This window comes from Camelina sativa, chromosome 12, assembly GCF_000633955.1.
Source record: "Camelina sativa cultivar DH55 chromosome 12, Cs, whole genome shotgun sequence".
Classification (NCBI taxonomy): domain Eukaryota; kingdom Viridiplantae; phylum Streptophyta; class Magnoliopsida; order Brassicales; family Brassicaceae; genus Camelina; species Camelina sativa.
The window spans coordinates 28012837-28024162 of record NC_025696.1 but is presented as its reverse complement, the minus strand read 5'-3'; the positions used below and the strand labels follow the sequence as shown (position 1 = coordinate 28024162).

General features: G+C 28.4%; 2 protein-coding genes across 2 annotated transcripts; both read left to right on the top strand.

Annotated features, from left to right (window-relative positions):
* LOC109128098 lies at positions 1558-3586 on the top strand. Its single transcript, XM_019233880.1, has 2 exons — positions 1558-2680; positions 2978-3586. Exons 1-2 carry the CDS (start codon positions 1644-1646, stop codon positions 3570-3572), a joined length of 1632 nt encoding a protein of 543 aa, XP_019089425.1. The 5' UTR covers positions 1558-1643; the 3' UTR covers positions 3573-3586.
* Positions 10883-11326, top strand: LOC104733943 (putative ribonuclease H protein At1g65750). The gene has a single exon (XM_019233674.1). It carries the CDS (start codon positions 10883-10885, stop codon positions 11324-11326), a length of 444 nt encoding a protein of 147 aa, XP_019089219.1.

The following is an 11326-nucleotide window of genomic DNA, read 5'->3' as shown; positions in this document are numbered from 1 at the left end:
CATATATTGATCTTGTTTTTTTTTTTTTTTTTCTACAAAGTATATTCCTTACGTTTTAGTATCAAATAGGTAGTCTAATATTCTAACTCAAGTAAAACTATAAATATCCAATAGAATTAGTATAATAATATAATGTAAAAGCCCAAGTGGAACATACAGTAAAACCGATCTTGTTTCTCTCATTTTTTTTGGCTTGACTGGTTCAAACGCTGCGGTTGCGGTTGCGGTTGCGGGAGATTGCGGAAGCGGGTGACTGCGGTTTCAAGTGTTATTAAGCGTTTTGAACGACTGGATTAGCGGTTTAAAATTGGTGCGTTTGCAGAAGGTTTACGACTGGTTGACCAGCGGGTGCAATAGCGGTTGGAACATAAATAAATGTGATATATAATTATATAAATGTTTTAAAATATCAAAAACTTTATTAAACTTGATTTATAATTAAAATTCATTAAAAATACTAAAATAATTATTTAAAAAACAAATAAATTTCATAGTGAAATACTTATTACTTTATGCATTTGACTTTTTACCAAAACTTTAATCAAGTAATTTGATAAAAAAAACTAACATATGTTTTAGATCGTAGATCTTCTTTCTTAAATCTCACACACTCAATAAGTTCTGTGGGGCAGTATTTGCATCTATAGTAATGATCAAGCGAGAATTGAGAAGAGTCACTCGTGATTTGTTTTTATATTTTTCACAAATAATCTTATTTTCTTAAATTTCTGATGAAATATTATATTTATTTATATTTTTTTGAACTTATTTGCGGTGTGCCATTAAATTTACATCAAGTTTTCCGGGTTATTGTTAATTGAAATCTTATTTTTTTTCAATTGTTTATTTTTTAATATTCTCAATCATATCCGTAGTTCATTTTCTCCCATCCTTAATGAATAAAATAGTTAGGTAAAAGATATATATAAAAAATATTTCATTATCATTGATTTTTTTCAAGTTTTTTTAAAAATAAAGAAATCCAAACGCAAATGCCCGCAACCGCAAACGCTTGCGGGAAGCAGCTTTTGGAATCCAGTGGTTGGGAGCGATTGGGAGCGGCTGGGAACGATTGAAAGCGGTTTGTGTGATTGGCACCAATCTCTAGCAACTGCTACCACCGGCAAACGCAACGTTTGCGGAAGGTACCGGGAGAGCCAGTCGACACCTTAGTATACAAAAAGATCCCGCAAAAGAAAAAGACGAAACTTTGTTCCAAAAAAGGTAAGAAGAAATTTCCAACATCGCAATAATGGATCTAAGAAAATGCCACGAATGTAAATCTCCTCTAAAACTAATGTTCTCAAATAAAACTAAACTATAAAATCCAATGTTCAATAGATTTAGCTATTATAATGTACGAGAATAATTCATATATTGATCTTTTTTTTTTCTTTCTACAAAGTATATTCCTTACGTTTTAGTATCATATAGGTAATCTAATATTCCAACTCAAGTAAAACTATAAATATCTAATAGAATTAGTATAATAATGTAAGAGAATCATTCATTAGTTGATCTTGTTTCTCTCATTTTTCTTTTTAGTATACGAAAAGATCCCGCAAAAGAAAAAGACCACAGTGAAAAGAAAAGATGAAACTTTGTTCCAAAAAAGGTAAGAAGAAATTTCCAACATCGCAATAATGGATCTAAGAAAATGCCACGAATGTAAATCTCCTCTAAAATATACAAAATTCTCATCGAAATGTTATGCGTGCTACGAAGATGACCATGAGAACAAGCAAGGCTACAAGTGTGATTGCTGCTCGTTTTGTATCCACGAGGAATGCCTCATCGCCAACCTGCCTTCTCGTCATAAACACCCTCTCAAGGTCATAAATTGTGACTATTACAAAGAGTTATGTCGTCTTTGTGAAACCCCAAGGTATCCTCAGATACTTTATCACTGTTCACAGTGTTCTTTTAATATATGTATCCCTTGTGCGAGAACACCTCTGATCTTTGACCAAACAAAGGTGCATGACCATGCACTCCTCCAAGTAACTATAAAACTCCCCTTCACTTGTGATGCATGTGGGTTGAGTAGTACTGAATACCCGTGCATTTGTCTTCAATGTTGTTTCATAACCCATCGAGCATGCATCTTCTTACCACGGGTCATATACATCAACCGCCATGACCATCGTATCTCTCATGTTTATTCTCTTGCCAATGGGCAGTGGATTTGTGGGGTATGCTATGAGCATGTTAATGGAGACTATGGAGCATATTCTTGCTCAGTTTGCTCTTACGTTGTTCATTCAATATGTGCAACAAATAAAAAAGTTTGGGATGGGAGAGAACTTGAAGGCGTACCCGACGAAGATGAAAAAGAAGAAAGCAAACCGTTTGAAGTGATTAATGAAGAGCTAATAAAACATTTTAGCCATGAACACCATCTTAAGGCTTCATTATCATCATCAAGACTCGAAGAACCAAGAGAACACTGCGATGCATGCACTCTTCCTTTTTATTCTGAATTGTGCTACAAATGTACACAATGTGATTTTATTCTGCATAATGAATGCGCTAATCTCCCTCTGAAGAAAAGACACGAGATAAGCACACAAAAACTTACGTTGTGTGCCAAAAGCCAGCATGGCGCAAACCCTAACAACCTGTTTTTTTGTGTTGCTTGTCTGCGTCATTGCACCGGTTTCTCATATTTTCCTGAAAAGGACCCCACGTTCCTCAGCATTGAAGGTGTTCAGCGTTTTTACACAGATTTCTCATATTTTACTGAAAACCCCACGTTCTTCAGCATTGATGTGCGATGTGCGTCAATTTCTGACGCATTTAAACATGAAAGTCATCCCCACTGGTTATTTTTATATTTTGATTTGTTTTACTCGACGTGTGAAGGTTGTAACTCGGATTNGCGTCATTGCACCGGTTTCTCATATTTTCCTGAAAAGGACCCCACGTTCCTCAGCATTGAAGGTTTTCAGCGTTTTTACACAGATTTCTCATATTTTACTGAAAACCCCACGTTCTTCAGCATTGATGTGCGATGTGCGTCAATTTCTGACGCATTTAAACATGAAAGTCATCCCCACTGGTTATTTTTATATTTTGATTTGTTTTACTCGACGTGTGAAAGTTGTAACTCGGATTGTCGTTTTTTTCTACGTTGCAAGCATACATATGATTGTGGTGGCTACATTTTATGCTTCACATGCGCAACTTTACCCACATCTGTAAGACACAAATATGATGATCATCCTCTCTCCTTATGCTATGGTGAGAAAAATGTGAATGTGACATATTGTTGCGAGATATGCGAAGAGGAAGTATATTCAAAGTTTTGGTTTTACAAATGCAATGAATGTGGCTCCACTCTTCATACTAAATGTGTATTTAAAGATTTAATACACTCAAGACCAGGATACAGTTTGGTGATGGCTAACAAGGGGTCATTTGATTTGCTTCCAAATAATCGTCTCTCTCGGCCGATTTGCTATTTATGCAAGAACCGTTGTATGGGTGATTTTGTTCTCAACAAAAAAGCAGATTCAAATATATTCATATGCTGTTCTTGTGGTTTTAGTTATGAATTTTTATTTGAAAATTAATTTATAGTTTGTAAATACATACTTTTATGTCTCTTGTAATTAATTTATAAACATAAAATATTGTACTCACTTAAGTAACATGATGTATTATAAAATAAGGATATTTAAGTTACTTTACAATTAGACTGTCTCAATTCTCTTGTGACAAGAATGCAACACATTAATTTATAATCGAAAAATAATGAGGTAAATATTATAGTTTTATACACACCTGGCTATGCTCAATGATTGTAAATTCTCACTACTCAAGTGAAAATACTAATTGGTGATAAAAGTTACCAATGCTATGAGTGGTAAACTTAATTTCGGGGAGTATATTGAATTTAGTATTTTAAATGATTTGAGTTGTATGGGTGTATTGAATATAGTATTTTATATGATTTAATTTTTAATGAGTTTTTATATGATTTTAATAATTTTGAGTACTTCTACATTGTATCTACTATTACTTCAATATTATTATCACTTGATTTTAATCCGCAGTACACCGCAGGCATATAATTTTTATTATAATTTTTATTTTATGTTGTATTTATTTGTTAAATATTAAATGTTTTGCAAATAGAGGAATAGCTAAATTTTTGGTCTTTATGCGGTTAAATGTTTATATTAATTTTTTTCACCCGTAATACACTTCATGACCATTTGTTTGTTATATTTAGTTTTTTTTATTTAGTGTTTGAGATTCTATTTTGATTTTTAATCTATTATAACAAAAAATAAAGGATCCAAATGCATAATAAGTAATTTATACGCTGTGATTAAGTCACATTGATCCTAATGATTTAATTATTTTACATATTCTTAGTTAAATCAACTTGATTTTATATATCAAATACTCTAATATTAGTAGTATTGACAAATAATAAAATAAGGATTTAACCCGTGTTAGCATAAATTTAATAATATTTTATTAATTTCAACATGTCCTCTTTATAAATCATCTGTTATATAACCACATTATATAGTATTTTAAAATTTTTAATTTTACATATTCGTAATATTTTAAAATTTTATTAAGTTTATATCTGTTAATTATAATATTTAAATAAATATCAATCAAAGTTTTTCTTACGTTAAGAATTAAAGCTCACAGGTTTTAGAAACAAAATGGGAATCAAATTTTGTTGTTTGTTTGTACATGATTCAGAGATAGAATATCTTCAAAACACAATAGAAAGTGTGATTAAATATATCATATTTTATGTTTCTATATTGATTGATGTTATTTTATAGAATGTAAATTATTTAGGAAACAAAATCTGAATTAATGTTATTTTTGGAAATCTTTTAGGGATTAATTTTGTAAATAAGCAAAACTAAAAGGGTAGAACCCAAAATGTACTTCAAAAATGTATATATAGATATCTGTTAATTATTATATTTAAATAAATATCAATCAAAGTTTTTCTTACGTTAAGAATTAAAGCTCACAGGTTTTAGAAAACAAAATGGGAATTAAATTTTGTTGTTTGTTTGTACATGATTCGGAGATAGAATATCTTCAAAACACAATAGAAAGTGTGATTAAATATATCATAGTTTATGTTTTATATTGATTGATGTTATTTTATAGAATGTAAATTATTTAGGAAACAAAATCTAAATTAATGTTATTTTTGGAAATCTTTTAGGGATTAATTTTGTAAATAAGCAAAACTAAAAGGGTAGAACCCAAAATGTACTTCAAAAATGTATATATAGATTTTCATATTTTAAAGATCAGTTTCCATCCATGTAAACATGAGAACAATATTCATATCTTTAAACTAAGAGTCTTTATAACTATGAGTGTTCTAATCTGTTCTTTGTGTCCATAAATGGAATATATTATCTTTTCGTTTAAAGATATTCCTTACTTTTAAGTATGAAATAGGAATAGACCGTACTGTTTACAACAAAAATTCTTCAATAGACAGCTCGGATCGATGAAGCTAGATGACGGCTTCCGCATCTGGTTTCACTCACGAGCTTAAAGACTGAATTCAAGATTTGTGATGCTCTGGCTTTTTTGTTTTCTACACTCCGTTTTTCAAACTCTATAAACATTCTACACAAAAGGATCCATTTAATGTAACACAATGTTTTTGGTTTAAATAAAATTTACATTCATACCCAAAAAAAAAAGGTATCAAATACCTAAACTAATGTTCTAATTCAAGTAAAATTAAAATATAAAATACAATGTCTTATAGATTTAGCTAGTATAATGTAAGAGAATAATTCACATATACTGATCTTGTTTCTCTTTTACTTTTCTTTAAAGTTGTTCCTTACGTTTTTAGTATCAAATATCCCTCTAATTTTTTTTAATTGTCGTTTAAGGTTTTTGTACAAAAATTAAGAAAACTATTAAGTTTTCTGTTTTGCCTTTTATTTATATATTTAAAATATATTCCTCTTTTTATTGATTAAAATATTTTTCATCTAAGGGTAAAATGGTTATTAAAAATTAAAGGATGGCAAAAATAAAAATAGCCAAAAAGAGGATATTTTTGAAAAGGGGTATACCAAAAAGGGTATTTTTAACAAATTCTCATAAAACAATCTAGTAATGCTACAATAAATTTTAAAATACAGTATTAGGAAAAGAAGACGCATATATTAATCTTTTTTCGGGTCAACATATTAATCTTACATATTCCCAACTGAGAAAGGAAAAAGTAGGAGAAAATTTTGGTTTAAAAAAATAAAATAAAAAATTACCTTTCCATTAAAGAAAACTGCCCAATTAAACAAAGTTGAAAGCAATGTTTTTGAATAAATAATTTAAATATGAGACGATCCATCTTATTATATAAAGTATAGTTTCAAAAGTTAGTAACTCACCAGATCGTGACACGTGTCAAATTATAAATCTGAGATTTTGACATGTGTAAAAGTTAATATTTGATAGGTGATTTAAGACTACGACAAAAAAAAAATTGTTTTAAACAATAATAATAATGTAAAAAGATAATTATGTAATTTTAAAAAAATAATAATTGTAAGGAGATTATATATATATATATAATTCATAAAATTCGAAATTATAACATTATTTACTTATTTTAATTTTAAGTTATGAATTTAACAAAAAAAGATAGAAAAGAAACTAAGGAAAACATACAGTAAATTATTAATTCTAAAAAATATAAATACTCACTTCTATATAAACATATATCGTCTCATATTTTTCTTCTAACAAAATAATTTATTCAAAAATATTGCTTTTAACATTGTTCTATTTTTGAATATTGGTGAAACTTTTTTTAATGGGAAAGCAAATATTCCTATTTTTTAAAACTAAAATATACTCCTACTTTCTCCTTTTTCAGTTTGGAATTGGTAAAATTAATATTTTGACCCAAAAAATGGAAGATTAATATATGCATCTTCTTTTTCTAATACTGTATTTTAAAATTTATCGGAGTAGTTTTAGATTGTTTTATTTAATTTATATTTTCATATTTGAATAATTTGAGGTTTATATATTATCATGCTTATAACTTTCGATTATTTCTTTAATTATATAAAATTAATTTTCTTCTAATTTCTCAACCTTAATGGGTTAGTCATATAAATATTTTTTTGTGCAAACATAATTGTTACCATTCGTTCAAATCCCAAAAGGAGATAAAGAGGAGAAGGTCATCAACCTAATGGTTGGATAATATAGGCTAATCAAACACAAGATTATAACTAACATTGATAGATTGGAAAACATATATCGTTGTTGATAGATCCATAGGAGCTCAGAAATAGAGGCTACATAATGGTGTGTCAAAGAAACTTCTCCGAATATATTGGGAAATTTAACATTAGTTATTATCAAAAGATTTTGTGACGTTGGAAAATGATCTTTAGTTTCATTGGTTGCTGGAGCAAGCCACTTTGAGATAGCTAAAAGACGTGAACATGTTTTCTCCACACAGGAGAAGGACAGAGCCGAGGTTCTCTCTATGGTGGAGGAGGTTGGACGCAAGGTTATCTCCCCAAAGGAGGAAGGTGGGGGAGGTTGGACGCAAGATTATCTTCTCAAGAGAGGAAGGCGGAGTCAAGGTTCTTTCCATGGTGGATGAGATTGGACGCAAGGTTCTCTCCATGAGAAAGGAGGGCAAAACCAATGTTCTCTCAATGGTTGATCATATACTATTGTGATGTAATTTATTTTTTATTCGAGTGATTAAAGAAACTATGCAAAAGTGAAAGTAAAGAGACATATAATAGTTGGCTTAATTTGTTCATATAGACATTTTCTAGGCGGTGGTAAATAATATATTTGTAACATACAATATACGTAGGTATAAAAAATACACTTTTAATGGTAACATACATAAAAGTTTTGTATATGAATATAATTCAGAGTATTATAGCAAAAAGAAAATTTATAAATAATGTTCAATAAATTTTAATATATTTTTAAAAATTTAATTTTATTTACAAAACTTTAAACCTGCACATCGGGCAGGTCCTTATCCAGTGTTTTTATAGAAGTGTGTATTTACAAAATTTAGAATTAATAATTAACTGTATATTTTCCTTAATCCCTTTTTCTAATTTTTTGTAGAAATAATAACTTAAAATTAGAAATAAGTAAATAATATTAAAATTTCGAATTTTATCATATATATATATAATCTCCTTATAATTATTTTAAAAAACTTTGTATTTTATATAAATTATGTAATTTTTGATAATTATATTTTCACATTTTTAATATTTTTTAAAACAAAAAGATTTATCTTTGTTTTAATCAAATTTCTCCTATTAAATATTAATTTTTACACATGTCAAAATCTGAGATTGATAACTTGACACATGTCAAAATCTTGTTAATGACTAACTTTCAAAATCCAACTTTATATAATAAGATTGTAACTGAAATTACATTAATTATGAATTGACTATTTTTTTCATTCATTTTCATTCAAATACACTAGAAATTACAATTGTGACTCCTCTAATTAATTTATTTTAGAAATGTAACTTTCATCCCTTGAAATCCTATAAATAACCCATTCTCACATCATCATCAACCATATGTCAAATTCTAAATATTTCCTTTGTTTTGTTTATGTTCTTGCATGGGTTCAAAACTCATGGTAATAGTGTGATTATATATTTTGTTATATTTATCTTATATTTTGTTAATTTTTTTTTATGTATTTCTTCCTTCTTTCTTTGTCTTCTTATTATTTTCAATTTTTAATTACATTTGTATAATAAAATATTTTAGAAACGTAACTTTCATCCCTTGAAATCCTATAAATAACTATTCTCACATCATTATCCACCATATCTCAAATTTTAAATATTTTATTTGTTTTGTTTATGTTCTTGTGTGGGTTCAAAACTCATGGTAAGAATGTGATTATATATTTTGTTAGATTTATCTTATATTTTGTTCAATTTTATTTCTTTGTTTTTATCCATTTCTTCCTTCCTTCTTTGTCTTCATCCATTTCTTCCTTCCTTCTTTGTCTTCTTATTATTTTTAATTTTCAATAACATATGTATAATAAAATTTTGGTGATTGTAAAAAACAATTATCGATACAGATTCAACAATACTAATTCTCTATCAAATCCCAATAAAGGAATCAAGCTAAAGAAATCATCTTCATTCATGTATATTTATTTTATTATTTTTAAAAAGTATGTAATGTTTTAACAAAATAAACTATTATCATAAATTATTAAATCAATTTTTTAACTTTCTCTTACCTCCAAAAAATTTGTAATACATTTTTTTGTATACTCATCATTATATTTAGTTCTTGTGATCCAAAATATAATTATAGAAAGATCATTATAATTTTTATTCAATTCAAAATTTGTAATTTAATGATATTCTATATAAAAAAAAATTTTGATATTTCATTTCCAAAATTTTACTACAAAGAGGAAATCATTAGAATTTAACCTAGCAATATAGCTTAAATTAAGGTGAATATAAAAGAGATTAAAAATTAAATTAATTTTTGATATTTTTATTGCATTTCATATGATTTTATAAGGTGTCACTCTCTCCTTATTTGTCCATTTAGCATTTAATTTCTAAAAAATAATATTTATTTTTAATTAAATAAAAATTTAATAATGTACATTAATCTATACTTTAAATCCACACTTTACTACTAAATTGTAAATGAAATTACATTAATTATGAATTGACTATTTTTTTCATTTACACTATAAATTATAATTGTAACTCTTCTAATAAAATTATTTTAGAAATGTAACTTGCATCCCTTGAAATCTTATAAATAAACATTTTCACATCATCCACCATATCTCAAATTCGTTGTTTTGTTTATGTTCTTGCATGGCTTCAAAACTCATGGTAAGAGTGTGATTTTATATTTTGTTAGATTTATCTTATATTTAATATGATTTTATAAGAAATATATTTCATTGATACTTCAAAAATAATTTTGGAATTTGATTATTAAATGTTTAAGGTAAATTTTGAATATTATATTAAATATTATTTTTTTATCATTAACAATATTTTTTTAAATAAGTGGTATATTTTAATATTGTATGATTTGAATAAATAAAGTATATTATTGACATTTAGAAAATTTTGTTTGTTATATATGTATTTTTGGGGAGAATTTCAAAAAAACATCTTTTTAAATACCACTTTTCAGAAATATTATTAAAAAAACTTTATTCAAAAATCTTCTCATAAATTTTTTATAGTTTTATGATTATTACATAAACTAAAAAACTAATACAACAACCCGCGCATATGCGCGGGGTATTACCTAGTTCATCTCAAAATTTCAGTTTTGACACAAAATAAAATACAATTCGAAGATATGTAAATGAAAATAGACATTTCTAAAATATACTATACTCTAAGATCTTGACGAGATGAAGGATTCGATTATTTTTCAGCCAAATTCTTGTTTTTTTCGCACGTCAACATAAAATAATTTCAATAGTTATTATTTGATTTAGTTTATGATTGAAATTAGAGAGATAAGGATGTTTGTTGTACCAGATCATTGTTTACTCTAAGAATGTTCATGTTGCATAAAAAAAAGGTTGTCCATTAATGTGTAACTGAACTTATGAATTAATGCGATGTTTAAAGGAGTAATTTTTTTGGGTGGGGATGGAAGTGGAGTTGTGGTAATGTCTTTGGCAGCATCGGTAAGTGTGGGGATAGAGTTAAATTTATCAAGGATCTTGCAAAAGAAGTTATAGATGTGCATACCAGATAAATGGTAGTCTCAGATCATTGCCTGCACGAGTGGACTGAATGATTGCTTGGACTGCTCCTCCGGATGGTTGAATGAAGCAGCTCGAGGGAATCCTGGTATGGCGACGGCAGGTGGGGTTCTACATGATAGCTCCGGGGCTTGGATAGGAGGCTTTGCTCTCCAGATAGGGATCTGTTCAGCTCCTCTGGCGGAGCTGTGGGGAGTCTATTATGGCCTTGTAATGGCTTGGGAGAAGCAAGCGACTAGGCTGGAGTTGGAGATTGATTCGAAAGTGGTGGTTGGCTTTCTCAAGACAGGTGTTAGCGAGGCTCATCTTCTATCTTTCCTGATATGCTTGTGCCATGGCTTCATTTCTAGGGACTGGTGCGTCCGGATTTCACATGTGTATAGGGAAACAAATCGTCTTGCGGACGGTTTAGCGAACTATGCCTTTTCGTTGGAGTTAGTTTTTCATGCTTTAGATGTTGTTTCGAGTTGTATTGAGTTCTTGTTGTCGAGTGATACTCAGGGCATGGCTAGTTTACGCCGTGTTTGTCTTTAA

Excerpts from the sequence above, each read along its gene's own strand:
- LOC109128098 (XM_019233880.1), top strand. The coding sequence starts at position 1,644 with ATGGATCTAAGAAAATGCCACGAATGTAAATCTCCTCTAAAATATACA. Across the intron at positions 2,681-2,977 it reads TCATATTTTCCTGAAAAGGA|TGAAAACCCCACGTTCTTCA; the intron begins CCCCACGTTCCT and ends CTCATATTTTAC.
- LOC104733943 (XM_019233674.1), top strand. The coding sequence starts at position 10,883 with ATGGCGACGGCAGGTGGGGTTCTACATGATAGCTCCGGGGCTTGGATA.